This window comes from Carassius carassius, chromosome 27 (genome assembly GCF_963082965.1).
Source record: "Carassius carassius chromosome 27, fCarCar2.1, whole genome shotgun sequence".
NCBI lineage: Eukaryota > Metazoa > Chordata > Actinopteri > Cypriniformes > Cyprinidae > Carassius > Carassius carassius.
The window spans coordinates 29,786,187-29,801,152 of record NC_081781.1 but is presented as its reverse complement, the minus strand read 5'-3'; the positions used below and the strand labels follow the sequence as shown (position 1 = coordinate 29,801,152).

General features: G+C 36.8%; 2 protein-coding genes and 1 long non-coding RNA gene across 4 annotated transcripts; 1 reads left to right on the top strand and 2 right to left on the bottom strand.

Annotated features, from left to right (window-relative positions):
- Positions 1-1,644: 1,644 nt before the first annotated feature.
- LOC132107138 (uncharacterized) lies at positions 1,645-4,884 on the top strand. Of its 2 annotated transcripts, none has more exons than XM_059513350.1 (6): positions 1,645-2,232; positions 2,336-2,381; positions 2,557-2,648; positions 2,825-2,913; positions 4,199-4,466; positions 4,561-4,884. In XM_059513350.1, exons 1-6 carry the CDS (start codon positions 2,042-2,044, stop codon positions 4,655-4,657), a joined length of 783 nt encoding a protein of 260 aa, XP_059369333.1. In that variant the 5' UTR covers positions 1,645-2,041; the 3' UTR covers positions 4,658-4,884. The 2 variants fall into 2 exon arrangements, with proteins under 2 accessions (XP_059369333.1, XP_059369332.1); XM_059513349.1 differs by having other exon boundaries at positions 2,825-2,935.
- Positions 4,885-4,887: 3 nt separating this feature from the next.
- Positions 4,888-9,665, bottom strand: LOC132107137 (uncharacterized). The gene is made up of 11 exons (XM_059513348.1): positions 9,326-9,665; positions 8,607-8,684; positions 8,167-8,240; positions 7,699-7,868; positions 7,408-7,605; positions 7,143-7,229; positions 6,500-6,753; positions 6,286-6,423; positions 5,788-5,914; positions 5,570-5,681; positions 4,888-5,373 (listed from the first exon to the last, which is right to left on the bottom strand). The coding sequence occupies exons 1-9, from the start codon at positions 9,659-9,661 to the stop codon at positions 5,801-5,803; spliced, it is 1,449 nt and encodes a 482-aa protein (XP_059369331.1). The 5' UTR covers positions 9,662-9,665; the 3' UTR covers positions 4,888-5,373; positions 5,570-5,681; positions 5,788-5,800.
- Positions 9,666-9,697: 32 nt separating this feature from the next.
- Positions 9,698-10,831, bottom strand: LOC132107136 (uncharacterized). Its single transcript, XR_009424230.1, has 3 exons — positions 10,659-10,831; positions 9,976-10,186; positions 9,698-9,747 (listed from the first exon to the last, which is right to left on the bottom strand). It is a non-coding gene; the product is annotated as an uncharacterized LOC132107136 (long non-coding RNA).
- Positions 10,832-14,966: the final 4,135 nt, after the last annotated feature.

Here is a 14,966-nt window from a genome sequence, read left to right as displayed (position 1 = left end):
TTCTTATTTAACATTTATCTCCTTAATCTGATTAATTCTAAGCTCCACCACCGCTACACTGCATATGTAAGGTACAAGGCAACAAAATGCAGCATCTAACCAGAAGTGCAATAAGCAGTAAGTAAAGAATATACAAGGTCTACCGTACAATGTTTACAATAACTATACAGATAAGTATTACGGACATAATTTACAGATTTTAAATACTATCAGCATGATATACAGATAGGTGAACTACGAACATACTATACAGATGGATTATGTAAAAGTGTATGTACACTATAGGCAGAACTATAAACATATGAACATCATTTACACTAGTGCAATGGACAGTTGGACAGCAAATGGATTACTCCATGTGTCTGGATGAACAGACAGTAGTGCAAGTAATAACAAATTTACGGTTTTTTGCTTTTTGTAAATAAATAAATAAAACAGTCAGATGCAGTGGTGAAGAGGGGGAGGAGTCTGTGTGTGTGTGTGGTGTGGGGTGGTGTCAGAGGGCAGAGTTCAGCAAGGAGACAGCTGTAGGGAAAAAGCTGTTCCTGAATCTTGTGGTCCTTGTCCAGAGGCTCCTGAAGCGTCTCCCGGAGGGCAGGAGGTTAAACAGTCTATGGTCAGGGTGAGAGGTGTCCTTAAGAATGCTGCGAGCTTGGCGTAGACAGCGTTTTCTGTGGATCTCCTGAATAGCAGGAAGTGGTGTCCCTGTGATGCGCTGGGCAGTTTTCACCACCCTCTGCAGTGCCTTGCGGTCAGCCACTGAGCAGTTCCCATACCAGACTGTGATGCAACTGATGCTCTCGATCGCACACCAGTAGAAGATATATATATATATATAGATATATATATATATATATACACACATACATATACATACACATACACATACATATACATATACATATACATATACATATACATATACATATACATATACATACATACAGTACAGACCAAAAGTTTGGACACACCTTCTCATTCAGAGTTTTCTTTATTTTCATGACTATGAAAATTGTAGATTCACACTGAAGGCATCAAAACTATGAATTAACACATGTGGAATTATATATTGAATTATATACATAACAAAAAAGCGTGAAACAACTGAAAATGTCATATTCTAGGTTCTTCAAAGTAGCCACCTTTTGCTTTGATTACTGCTTTGAACACTCTTGGCTTTCTCTTAATGAGCTTCAAGTATGGAGGTAAATCAGTTGCAAAACTCGAGAGGTTGTAAATTGGAATTTGAGAACCTGTCATATTAATATTTGTATTTGTAAATTGAAATTTACACTCACGACCCTGATGTGAAAAGCTGAATCTTTCGATTTGCACACACAGACAATGATCATAACACCCCTGTTTAAAATCTGAACTTGCAGATTAAAAGTTACAAATGTGTAAAATGTCATCCACATGTACAAAATGACAGACACAAATGTGTGTCTTTTGCACTTTACTTCAGTTTCACTATACAACCTCAAGTCGGCGCTTACAACCTCTCAGATCTTGCTTTACAAGTTCAATTCCTGGCGCTTTGACTTTTGCTACTCTTTTTGCGATACTCCTGTTGCAAAACTGACTTGTGCACTTGTAAACTCAGACGCGAGAGAACACGGGGGTTGGGGGGGGGATGGGTGGACTTCTTAGAATTTACGTGTTCTCAGGAGCTGGTCATTTTTAGTGCCATCTCAAATCAGATACCCATTCCAGATGAACTGTATGATGCATTTTATCAAGTACACCAGATAGCCATAAGAAATACTAACATGGATCCACACATCATGGTTTCCCAAGAGAGAGGAAAAAATGGCCGTCCACGGATTCTGATTTCTGAAGACTCTGTATCATAACTGCTTACATTAGGATTGCCTGTGACATGTATTGCAAGGTTGCTAGGGGTGTCCAAGTTTACAATTCATAGACGCATGGTGGAATTTGGGGATTATCTGTGAAGGCAACCTACAGCAACATTGCAGATGCAGAGCTAGACTCACTTGTGGCAACAATCCACACAAGCAATCCGAATGCAGGTTACAGAATGATGATGGGTCTGCTGAGAGCACAAGGTCATCGGGTACAGTGGGATAGAGTTCGTTCTTCAATCCATCGAGTTGACACTGCAAGCATTGTTTCCAGGATGTCACAATTAGGATGTGTGGTTAGGAGGACATACTCTGTCCCCAGCCCAAAGTCCCTGATGCACATTGACACAAACCACAAGTTGATACGGTAAGTTAAGTAAACATTTTTTATTTTATTTTTTATTTTATTTTATTTAAGTATATATTGTATGCTCAGTTCAGCATATGTGACAGAAATATACTTTTTCAAGGTATAACATTGTGATATTTGGAGGCATCGATGGCTTCTCCAGGAAGGTAATGATAAAGACACTGCTTACTTAGGCTAGAAGAGTGATGAATTAGTGAATGATAGTTATTTTGATTCTTAAACTTGTTAAAACATGCAACTTAAGTGGTATAATATTTTAAAGACTATTAACATGTTAATATGTAGAATACTTATTAAAAATTATTTTGTGTATTAATGTAGATAATGTACCTTGGTGTGTCAAATAACAATCTGGCTTCCACAACACTGTCTTTTTTCCATGAGGCAGTTCAGAAGTTTGGATTTCCACTGAGGTAAAAATTGGCCACTGGCAGTTGCTGCTTTTTTTTTTTTAATGTATTTTTTTTAATGAAATAAGCAAAATAGAGGCTTAAATTATTGTGATGCTAAAATCATTTTATATAAATCTGGAAGATTAGTAAACACTATATGCTGTCGCATTATTTGTTACCAATATATTTTTTGCCAGGGTTCGGGGGGATCTTGGAGGGGAGAATGTAGATGTGGCCTGCCTTATGTTCTCTGTCCGAGGAACTGGGAGAAGTAGCTTCATTGCTGGTAAAAGTTTTCACAATCAGAGGTAAATTTTGATATAAGATATTTAACCCTTGTGCACTGATCATTTAGCATGTATATTGGGGCTGTTAAGATAGAGCCCTGTATTAAAGCTCTGGCCCCTCAGGCCTTATTTTTATTTTTTAGACATCCATCAATTAGTGATGAAAAAAAGCTGTCGAGAGCGGCTCAAAGATGTTTATTGTCGTGCCAGCAGCAGCCTGTATAGTGTGAGCCGTCAGTGCCGCTGAACAGGGCCGGGTTTCCCAATAACGACTGATCTTTGAGCTTAAGAGCGTTTTCTACGATATCGTAAAAAGTATTGTTTCATGTGCAATTCCCAAAAATGCACTTAAACAATCGCAAGTAGCTTCGCTTTAAGTGCTATTAGGAATCGTTATCTGTTTGTCAAGTGCTGAAATTTCACTTTATAGAATGGCTCGTAAATGTAGTACTGTAGTAGCTTGGTTATTAAAATATTCCAGACAACTCCAGACAAATATAATAATAATAATAATATTTTTATTATATTATTTTATATAGCATTTATATTGCATTATACGTAGAATATTATACTTCACACAATTTTTTGGTTTATTTTTAATTTATAAATTCCTTTAAAAACATCAACAAAAACGAGTAATAAAATGTACAATAAAGTACAATCAAATTCTTATATTATAATCACATTGCACTTGAATCAAGTTAAAGGTGTAATCTGCCGATTGTCCTGCAGGTGACCGCATAAATCTGTCTTCTTACAATGCACTTAGGGCTTTACGATTACACCAGAGCACTTGTAGATCTACAATGATTTTCAAGTGCTTCTTAAGTTACGATGCTTTTGGCAATACTAGGGCTATGTAATGAACAAAAAAAAAATGCTCCAAACGTTTTTCTAAATTAACTTAATAAAAGTTAATAAGAGTTAATAAAAAAAATTAAACGAAATATAATCACTTTGCTATTACATACAACACTGAACTATTTTACTTGATAAACTGTAATATAAGCTCAGTTGTGCAATAGATTTTAAACATTGTAAAATCAAGCATTATTACAATAGAAAAAAAACCTTTTAAAAATTAAACTGAAGATTGTGCAATTATGCCATATTATTGTTGTGTGCACAAAGGTTAGGTTTTATCAAATTTTTATTTGAAAAAAAAGTATTAATTAAACCTGTAAGTTGCAGCCTTTATAATAAAATATTATTGTATAAATTACTTGGGCTTCTGTTAAAGTGCTGACCATGTTAAAATATTTTCCACTCCTTTGCTTAAAACAGAATTGAGCGATTGTGGCGGGATGTGTTCACTGCAGTTACCTCCCACTTCTACCATGTTCTGCACCAGCTGGAAGAGGATGGGCATCTTGATCTGTCCAGCAGTCTTCACATCTTCTGCTGTCACTATGCCTTTATCCCACGGCTCCAAGTCCATCTCAATATATTTAGAGATGGATGGGACAACCATCCCCTTTCATCAGAGGGCAACCTCTCTCCTAATCAGCTGTGGCAACTGGGGCAGCAGTACCATTCAGAAGAGTGTGATGAAGTAGGCATGGTTTATTTTTCCCTTTTTTTTAATCTATTCTTATTCTTATTCCTTTTTTTTTTTTTTTTTTTACTAATTTTATCTTTTCTTACAGAATCTACAGATTCCACAAATTGACTGGGAAAGCAGCGGTCTTATCCCCAGTGACACAAATTCTGGCATCCAGGTTCCTGAAATTGAATGTCCACTGAGTTCTGAGGAACTTAATGAACTAAAGGCTGCTGTGGACCCAATGCAACCATCAGGAAATTTTGGGGCAGATGTTTACATTGCTACACTGCAGTACATGCATAGTATTGGCTATATGTAAGACAGTGGAAATATCTTTGAGATAACCCTCCCCCCCAAAAAAGCCACAAAGAACAAGTTCTGTTTTTATAGTTTACTGTAGAAGACAAAATAAATGTATTCACTTTAAGCAGACTTTTGTCTTACTAAAACTGTAGCTGTCTCAAAAAAAAGTTTAAATGTTAATTTAACAATTAACAGTATTATTTGAACACATTAATATAAACAGTCTGGGTTATTTAATTACACAAAAGCATCATAATAAGTAAAACACTGCAACAGCTAAACATTCTAAAACGGTTCCTTTTACCTATTTTGACATTTACAGTAAAACAAACATGAAAATGGCTGAAATTACCGTTTCACTTTGATATTTTCAATTGAAATCAGTTTATGTAATTTTATACAAGGCCAAAACCAACATCATTAGTGGCAATACAGCTTTCTAGGTGTTTTTTGAAATGGACATAAGTCGTGTAATGAGCTGGTAGACGAAGAATGCAAAAACAGGTGGAGGATGTAGGGTTTTCTGCCTGCACCACTTTCACCTGCATTTCCTTCATTGGTAGCTCCCAGCCCACCCAGAATTTGACAAGCTGTTTCAATTTACATTGATCAGCTGAAATGGAGCAGATATATGAAGAACATAAGTTATTAAAACACAAATTTTACAATACATAAGCAAGTTAATGTAAAGACCTGTTAAATATTCATCAATGATGCAAACAGAAAAGATTTGTCTGTATATGGATTTGTTTCAGCAACAAGCAGCTCAATTGCTAGTTTTGCTATTAGTAAAGTACAAAACAACATACCAGTCTCCACAAACTTCCTAAGGTACCCTGAAATTCTGCACTGGGTGGTAAATGGGGGTTCATTGTCCCCCTCTTCATCTTCCATGGGCCAGATGATGTTGTTTAAGAGAACCTAATTATAATTTTAGTATTCAAAAAGGGCATATTTCACATGTATAAAACTAAGTAGGAATTAATGTTATGATAATTAAAGTTGGTAGTTTAACTGAATAAATCACCTGTGTACTGCAGTCAGCCATTGACTGTCTTGGAAATATCACAGATGCACTCCAATAACTGCCATACCATTGACTCCTTCAGTCCTTGTCTGAGTTGTTTTACTTGTCGCCAGGTTCTTGTCAGCACCTGAATATGACAGATAAAATAATTAAGTGAATCCTATTTGAATGATCATTAATGTAATTAGGAAATAGGGGTTGCTTTCTGATTTAACAGTTTTTCACGTTTGACTGATTTTCACACAAGCCTAATTTAATGGTCTACTGCTGAACTTCTACATAAAGTTCAATTGCTTATAAAAGAAAAAAAAAACAATTTACAATTTATTTTAAGGTGTTCTGGTTACAGATTAATTATACATTTAATATTAATTAACTACATGTACTTACTACATGGTTTGGGTTAGGACTACGGTTAATTTATTGTTATTATAATTGTAAGTACCTGTAACATGTGTAACAAGGCCACCTTAAAATAGTCTTACCAAAAACACTTACTGCATGCTGAAGAAGATTGTGTAACAGCCAAGTGCGGTTGGTTATAGTCAACACTGGAAGGTCCCAAGACATTGCTAGTGTGTTAATGGCTGCCTTTTGATCCTCACTTAAATCATTGTTTGAATCACCTACAGCAAGCTGTATGAATAGTGAAAGAATACAATTAAATATACAAACACATTTACCTCTACCAATATGGCACCTACCCACCTACCATCTGTATTGTCTCCCTAATGTCGATGTCAGCCACATCTTCAATTGTGATGGTTGCTGTTTGTGGGGAGCCACCTAATAATACATGTACAATTGCTGGGCTCACACCTGCTAATGAAGGCCCACCATGGAGGAAAGAATGACCAATAATCCTGCCTGCCATCACAAACAAGTCACTCTGCAAAAGGACTTGGGAAGTAGATGGGATAAGGTGGTCAGCTTTCCCTTCAAATAATGCAGTTCCGTTTCCATTTCCTGTTTGTTAAGCAGGAAACCCAAAGCATTTTTAGTTAAGGTGACAATGTCTGTTAGTAAACTGATCACACAGTGCTTACAAAATGGTAACTGACATCTTTTTATAGACATCAATTATTTTATTTTATTCTAAACATGAATGGCTGTGTTTCTGCTACAGATCGCAAAAAAAGCTATTTGCCAGAATAGTATGGGCGGTTTTCCATACAATGGTTCCAGAAAGATTTTGAGGCTTTAAAATGATAAGAGATTTTTGTCCAAAACTATCCTATAAACAAGAAAGACAGCCATATGGGTTTTAAACAACAGGAGGGTAAGTTAAATATTGAAACTTTCTCTGTAATGTTGTTAAAATAACCTCCTTGATGATATTCCATGAAAGAACTAACCGACATTAAAGAGGAATCCATTCTGCAGCTCGTGCATCACCATGCTGAAAAAATGGCGCTGAACACCATCCCCAGTGGCAACATCCCCTAAAAAAAAAAATTAATAATTGTAAATTGCTTTAAAATGTGTTAATAAGAACATGTAAACAAGTTGTATCAATAAAAAGTGTAAATAGTTAAAGGAATATAGTGTATGACAAAATCCAATGGGACAGGCTGTTTGGTTTCTAATAATGACAAGATTTCATTAATATTGTTATAGTACCTTCCAATCGGCATTGAAGAGGTCTAGTCCAATCAATTTTGGGGACCTTGTAAAAATTTATTATTCTCCCCTCCTGGTCCTCCATGTCTTCTCTAATATCAATTCTTACTTTCAGTGGGGGCTCGTCTTCTTTTTGTCGAAGTGTACACTGCCTGTACTGTATAGCTGCCCTTTCTGGAAGCTCAATCCTCTTCCAATCTGTGGCCAAAAAAACTCATGGTATGGTATCATGGAAATAATTTTAACATCAACTTTTTCATTCCGAGAGAATAAAACACACAAAATCAGTACCATCACACATTGAAGGTGCACTTTCAGCTGAAACTGATGGCCCAGGTGTTAAATGATCAGGATCAAGTTGGAAAGTAGTGCTTTGTAGTCTGGTACTGGTTTGGGACGGTAATGAGGCAGTTTCATCAACAGAATTTCCATCCATAATCGAGGGGAAAATCTCAGGGAAACTACAGAAAAAACATAAACATCCATTGCCCATCTAGGCTTTAAGGAACATTTGAAAACTAAACATTAGAATACATTTAAAAGATGTAACATAAGCCTAATGAAAATTGTTTGCAGTATGATATCCCAAGTTTGAGATTTTCAAAATTGCTCATTTGTTTCAACTCAATTGAACCAGAAATGCCATAATTCTTCTCTCTGTCTCTCTTTTTTTTTTGGTAAAACAGTGACTGTTTTATTTTGTAGACAAAAATAGAAAACCTCTCCTTACTGTTCACAACTCTAACATTTCTACAGTACCTTTCTCCACATGTACTGGCATGGTAAGGCATCACTTCTGCAGAAAATTCTTCTCCACATATTGGACAGGCATCCTGAAGAATGAGACAGGCTCAATATGACATCAAACAGGTCTACAAGCAAACCATAAGCACATTGCTTATGATTTTATGACTAGGCACAATCAGGTTTATTGTCTAAAAACAGTGTATGCTGACTTAACGAGAGAACCAGAAACAAACACAGACTAGCAGTAGCAGTTAAAGTCAGTTTAAAAAATAAAATGTTTAAAGTTTAAAGTCATAAAAATGACCGGTGGTCAATCATTTAATATTGTACAAAAGGTCCTTTAATATATTTATAACCAGAGTTAAATATATTCTCAGGATACAACCTCAATTTACCAATGACTGCATTAGCTTAAGTTTTGTCATTACTTTTTAACCAAGACAGTCTCTTACCAGACAAATTACATCTGACTCATGGCTCAGTCCATGGGCCTCTTCATTTTCTTTTTCCTTGTCAGATTCAGATTCTATCTGAAAAAAAAAAAAATAATAATTCAGATTATATTTTTATTCTATTTGAAAAAGAGGCTCATTATAACGATGCCATAAAGTTTCTTTATTGTAAAAGAGCATAACAGAAATACTTCAAGAATAATAGATGGCTATATTTAAGAAGATTTTCGGATTCAAGAAGTGTGACTGAGGGTAGCAGCTGAGCCCACCATATATACAGTAAGTGCATAAATGTGTGATAGCTGGAGAAACCTACACTGTAAAAACAAATTTTTTTAGAAAACTTAAATATTTAAGGCAACCAGCTTCAGCAGATTTTTTTGAGTTTTCTCAACTTTAGATTTATTTGATTTTTACAGCACTGTAAAAAATAGTTGAGAAAACTTAAAAAGGCCAATGCCAGCTTCAGCAGATTTTTGACTTTTCTCAACTTGTTTTCAGTTTTATACAAACAAAAGTTGAGTAAACTCAAAAATTTACAAAAATAGGTTGAGAAAACTAAAAAAATCAGCTGTTTGTTTAAAAAAAAATTTTTTTAACAGTGTAACAGGACACCTTACCTGGGACATAAAATAGATAACTAACCAATTATCTATCAAGATCTGTTTTAAAGAATATAATTTTTCATTTTTTGTGAATGACACTGAAATATCACTTACCGCATTATTACTTTGACAATCCTCAAGGTGACATGGCAGCAACTGTAATGGGACTGATATACCACATGTCATGCAGATGTTTTTGGGCATGTTATGAAATTCAGGTGCATTATATGGCAACGAGGTTATATCGATTTCTTCTTGGAGGGGGACGATGTAGATGACATTCTTCCCATTGTTAGAGGACGTCTTCAATATGTTTGCTGTGTAGCCCTGGGAATCCTGGGCCAGAGATGTTGTTTTCCTTTGTCCACTGCCCCCTTTTAAATAGACATGTGAAAAACAATAACAATGTTGGTAAAAGGATAAAAAATATGTAAATGCATTTGGTATCATAAACTTACCTGAGGCTTTTTGGAGCAGCCAACCACCCCTTTTAAGTTTTGCAACTTTGGGTACTCCTGAAGAAGTACTTTGGTTATCTGGATATTAGAAGGCAGATATACAAGTAAAATACTTTATGAAAACACAAATGGGAAAAATTGTTCCTCCATTTTAAAAATTTAATAATACTAACAACAACAACAACAATAATAATAAATAAATACACAATAAATAAATAAAAACAATGTAAATAAAACAGGAACAAAAACTTGTAATATCTTTTGTCCAAAACATATTTAAACATCAAGTTTTACACCATGGCTCACCTCAGTATGATCAGCATTGTCTGGAATATTTACAGTTCTTCTGCCTAGCCCTGCTTGTAAGAGAACTGTTTCATCTTTGGGAGTCTTTTGGGAGTTTTTGGATAGCAAGCAGAACTGGAATTCTAAGAACTTTACAGATGTAAGTTTTGCAGGTTCAGGTGCCATTTTTTTCATTCGTTTACGGCTTCCATGGTAAAGTGCTGGAAAAGCTCTTTAATAAAATAACAAAATATATGTGCAAATAAGCAAAGTTATTGTTATAAAATTAACTCTTGCAGGAACAGACCATTTGCAGTGTAGACTAAAATAGAAGAAAACCTAACATATGATGTAAACTGTTATTAAATACAATATTATATAGATACAGTGTACAAATGTGGTTTTCATTGGGAACATTTAATGGACATCTTCAACCAAAACAACTCCCAGTGTACTAATTAGTGGTAGAATTCTCCTTTAACAACCTGGATTAAGAGCCCTGCTCAGGGCTGTATTGATGACAAATCACATATGGGTCTTTGTGGGGTTCATTTAATCCATTGATTACTAGCCCACATCTTTACCACATCACACTAACAAATTGCTATATACAAATATAGAATCAATATAATTCCCCCCCCATAATAAAATTTTTAACTATATAAATATTGACACCTGAGAGCTCGGAGTACACGATTCCTTACCTTTGCATTTCTTGCTGAACTGTGTTTGGCCTACTAACAGCCTGGCCAACCCCAAAGGAAGCACTAGTACCAGGCTGAGGTGCCACGGTGGGAGAACTGTTGGGATTTCCATGTGCTTGAGGGCTTTGGATGCAGCTAAGCAGATTCCTTACAGCACTTTCTATTTCTGAATTTTGCTCCTGTAGAAAGAAAACAATATAAGTTGCATTCACATAAGATGCAACAATAACAACAAGAATAATAATAATTATTATTATTGTTATCAAGTAATAACCCACCCCCACATGCATGGTACAGGGTATTTATTCTATTACAAAAAAAATTCTACATGGGTCATGGAGTATGTTGTCTTATTTTTATTTTTTTATCAATACTCACAATGTTTAAAAACACTGATAATATAGTATTAGTATTTTCAATAGGTAAAGGCATGGGGAGTGGTAGCTAGTTAAAAGATCACATCGCGGCAATATGGAATACTTCATTATAACGTGTAATAAACAGCATGTAACATCATAATCAATTGGCCATTGTCTACAAATAAACCCCATTTAGTGTGATAACATGGTGACACTTCGCGTTGGCGTTCTTATCACCTTCTCGTCATTTATTACGTTAACGTTACATCAAAGAAAATGCCTTAAATAATGAATTATGTTGAGCATTTACACCCACATTTAAACAAATGGCAAAAAGTTTTTTTTGTGTGGATAGCAGTCATCATTGGTGATACATATCAGTCAAGGAAAACATAATAATGATTTGATTATTGAAACTGTCTTAATTTATTAAAAAGAAAAACCTACCCTGGGATTGCTTGATGCCTCCATCGTGATGACAGACTGCTACATTAACCGCCAAACGGCGCGATCTGCTCTATGAGGTGACGTCATCGCATACATAAAAACGTCCCATTTCATTGGCTGACTCCAACCAATAAACGAATTTGCTATTTTTTTTTACTGCAATATAAAATCCCGTTAAGATATTTAATGAAAATATTGTCCAAGTGTTTTAACAATGAAGCATACACATGCATAAAAATGTTTTTTCAGCATGCCAAGTCGCACTGGCTGGCGTTGTTCATTGGTCAGGCATCGACCAATAAAACGGATTCAATCACCCAAACACCTCCAACGTGAAAGATTCAGCTTTTCACATCAGGGTCGTGAGTGTAAATTTCAATTTACAAATACAAATATTAATATGACAAGTTCTCAAATTCCAACTTACAACCTCTCGAGTTTTGCAACTGATTTATCTCCATATTCAAGAGGTAGTCACCTGAAATGGTCTTCCAACAGTCTTGAAGGAGTTCTCCGAGAGATGCTTAGCACTTGTTGGCCCTTTTGCCTTCTGTCTGCGGTCCAGCTCACCCCTAAACGATCTCGATTGGGTTCAGATCCGGTGACTGTGGAGGCCAGGTCATCTGGCGCAGCACCCCATCACTCTCCTTCTTGGTCAAATAGCCCTTGATGCCTTCAGTGTGAATCTACAATTTTCATAGTCATGAAAATAAAAGAAAACTCTTTGAATGAGGAGGTGTGTCCAAACTTTTGGTCTGTACTGTATATATGAGAAAATCAGCTGATCATCAATCATAACTCCAAGGCTTCTGACTGTTTTTAAGGAGTTATGGTTGATGTGCCTAACTTGATGGTGAAATTGTGATGAAACGATGGGTTTGCTGGAACCACAAGCAGTCTGTCTTGGCAAGGTTGAGTTGAAGGTGATGGTCCATCATCCAGCAAGAAATGTTTGTTAGACAAGCTGAGATGCGAGTAGCTACCGTCGGATCTTTAGGATGGAATGAGAGGTAGAGTTGAGTGTCATCAGCATAGCAGTGGTATGAAAAGCCATGTTTCTGAATGACAGAACCTAATGATGCCATGTAGACAGAGAAGAGAAGTGGTCCAAGAACTGAGCCTTGAGGCACCCCAGTAGTTAGATGTTGTGACTTGGACACCTCACCTCTCCAAGATACTTTGAAGGACCTATCTGATAAGTAAGACTCAAACCACTGAAGTGTGGTTCCTGAGATGCCCTTTGCCAGTATTGTTGATAGGAGGATCTGGTGGTTAACCGTGTCAAAAGCAGTGGACAGATCAAGCAGGATAAGTACTGAAGATTTGGATTCCGCTCTTGCCAGTCTAAAGGCTTCAACAATTGAGAGCAAGGCAGTCTCAGTTGAATGTCCACTTCTAAAACCAGATTGGTTGCTGTCAAGGAGGTTTTTCTGTGTGAGAAATGCAGAGACTTGGTTGAACACAGCTCGTTCAAGTGTTTTTGCAATGAAAGGAAGAAGGGGAACTGGTCTGTAGTTCTCTAAACGAGATGGGTTGAGGTTGGGTTTCTTAAGTAGTGGAGTTACACGAGCCTGTCTAAATGATGAGGGAAAAACACCAGTGTGGATGGATGTGTTAATGATGTGAGTGAGTGCAGGTACAACAGGAGAAATGGCTTAGGGAGATGGAATAGGATCAAGCGGGCAAGATTTAGGGTGATTAGAAAGGATGAGTTTGGAGACTACTACCTCAGAGAGTGAAGAGATTATGAAGTCATAATGGCTGCATGAAGTTCGTTGAAAGCAAGTTTGGCATTAGTATCCGGTGGAATATAGACTGCGGTTATTATGAGGGAAGTGAACTCCCGCGGCTGATAAAAAGGTCTACATTTAACCGTGAGAAACTCTAGGTTAGCTGAGCAGTGTCTTCCAACAATGACAGTGTTCGTACTCCAAGCTTTGTTGACATAAATGCACAATCCACTGCCTCTGGTCTTGCCAGAGTCATCTGCTGTCCTATCTGCCTGGAGCGTGTAGTGCCCGGCTAGCTCAATAGCATTATTGGGTACATCGCTGTGTAGCCATGTTTCTGCGAAAACCATGACATTGCAGTCCAAAAGTCTCTTTCTGTGGGTGATGCGAAGTACTTGTCCATTTTGTGAGCACCAGTGACTGCACATTAGCAAGGAAAATGCTGGGTAAAGAGAGCCAGAGCGGTGTTAGCTTTATCTTAGCTCTTAGACCTCTGCGCTTCCCCCGCCTTTGTTTACGATCTTGATGCTGCGTGCGAGCACTTCTTCCCGGCCGGGTAGGGTGTGTAGCCTCGGGTGTTCTGGTGATCTCAGGGATGAGTCGAAGATTGGTGATAAAACTGTTGGAAAAGTCCTCACTGATATCCAAAAGCTCCTGTCGGGTGTAGGATGTTAAAGCAAAGCTGATCAGTATAAACAGACCCGAGATGAGCATGAATAATACTGCAAGATTGCAAAAACTGGAGAGACGCTGAGCCTCGCATTCACCCAAGTTGCAGAAAGAGAAAAAGTGAGGAAAGAATGAGTCGGAGAGAGTGAAAATGGCAAGTTTATAGCAATATGTGCAATTGCATAGACCTAACCCAGACAGTGAAGAAGATTTTTGTTGGTCAATATTTGAACTAATCAAGTATAATCAATGTAAATCTAGCCATTTATGTATCAAGTTATTCTGCAGTTATAATCATGCATTTGCCTGTATGTAGAAGCCTGCATGAGAATGGAATGTGCAGAGAGTACAGGGGTATAGAATATGGTGCAACTGCACACCCTATTTGGACACAAGACAAAATGTATGATTAGGCCTCCTTGTTTCACTTAAAATAAATTCTACATCCTAAAAGCAAGTTTGAGACACAGCCAAAAAAGGTAAAAGAGTTGATAAACAGAACCATATGTATGAAATGCCTTCAGAAGCACTGTATAAAATAGAGAACCGACACAGACTCGACAGACTGTTCTGCAGAGCTTTCTCAGTTTTATTTTCTCTTGAGAATAAAATCTAAATTCTGGCATCAAAACCCCAAGACTTTGAGAGTGATTTCTTCTAGACATGGCAGAAGCCACCACATTTGGCGCCCAACGTGGGGCTGGAAAGGAGCAGATGGTGGAGGACCACTTTGTGCTGGCTTGATGAACAACATCAATAGTAGCCACTAAACAATATGGTAGGCAGTTTTTTACTTATATAATTGATGTTGCTTGCCAGAGTTGGCCGGTGGAGGTATAGACACTCGAAAATGCTCCTCCAAATTTAAAGAACAAAAAGAAAAAGGTATCTTGTATTGATACTGAAAATTGTATCTGCATACAAATATTTGGTCTAATGTTAGGAAGGCCTTGATTTTTTACCTAAATTAAGACTAAATGGTGTAGGCAGAAATACATTGCATAAGGGTTTATTGAAGACTGAGCCTAAGAAGGACAGCAATAAACGGGAAACAGATGTAGAAACGCACGGAAAAGTCCTTTGGATACCGCTCTGTAGAAGTC

Coding starts and splice junctions, on each gene's coding strand:
- LOC132107137 (XM_059513348.1), bottom strand. CDS start 9,661: ATGATACCAAATGCATTTACATATTTTTTATCCTTTTACCAACATTGT. Junction 6,754..7,142: donor TGGATTCCTCTTTAATGTCG/GTTAGTTCTTTC, acceptor CTTAACAAACAG/GAAATGGAAACGGAACTGCA. Junction 5,915..6,285: donor ACAATCTTCTTCAGCATGCA/GTAAGTGTTTTT, acceptor TGTCATATTCAG/GTGCTGACAAGAACCTGGCG.
- LOC132107138 (XM_059513349.1), top strand. CDS start 2,042: ATGATGATGGGTCTGCTGAGAGCACAAGGTCATCGGGTACAGTGGGAT. Junction 2,233..2,335: donor ACAAACCACAAGTTGATACG/GTAAGTTAAGTA, acceptor TACTTTTTCAAG/GTATAACATTGTGATATTTG. Junction 4,467..4,560: donor ATTCAGAAGAGTGTGATGAA/GTAGGCATGGTT, acceptor CTTTTCTTACAG/AATCTACAGATTCCACAAAT.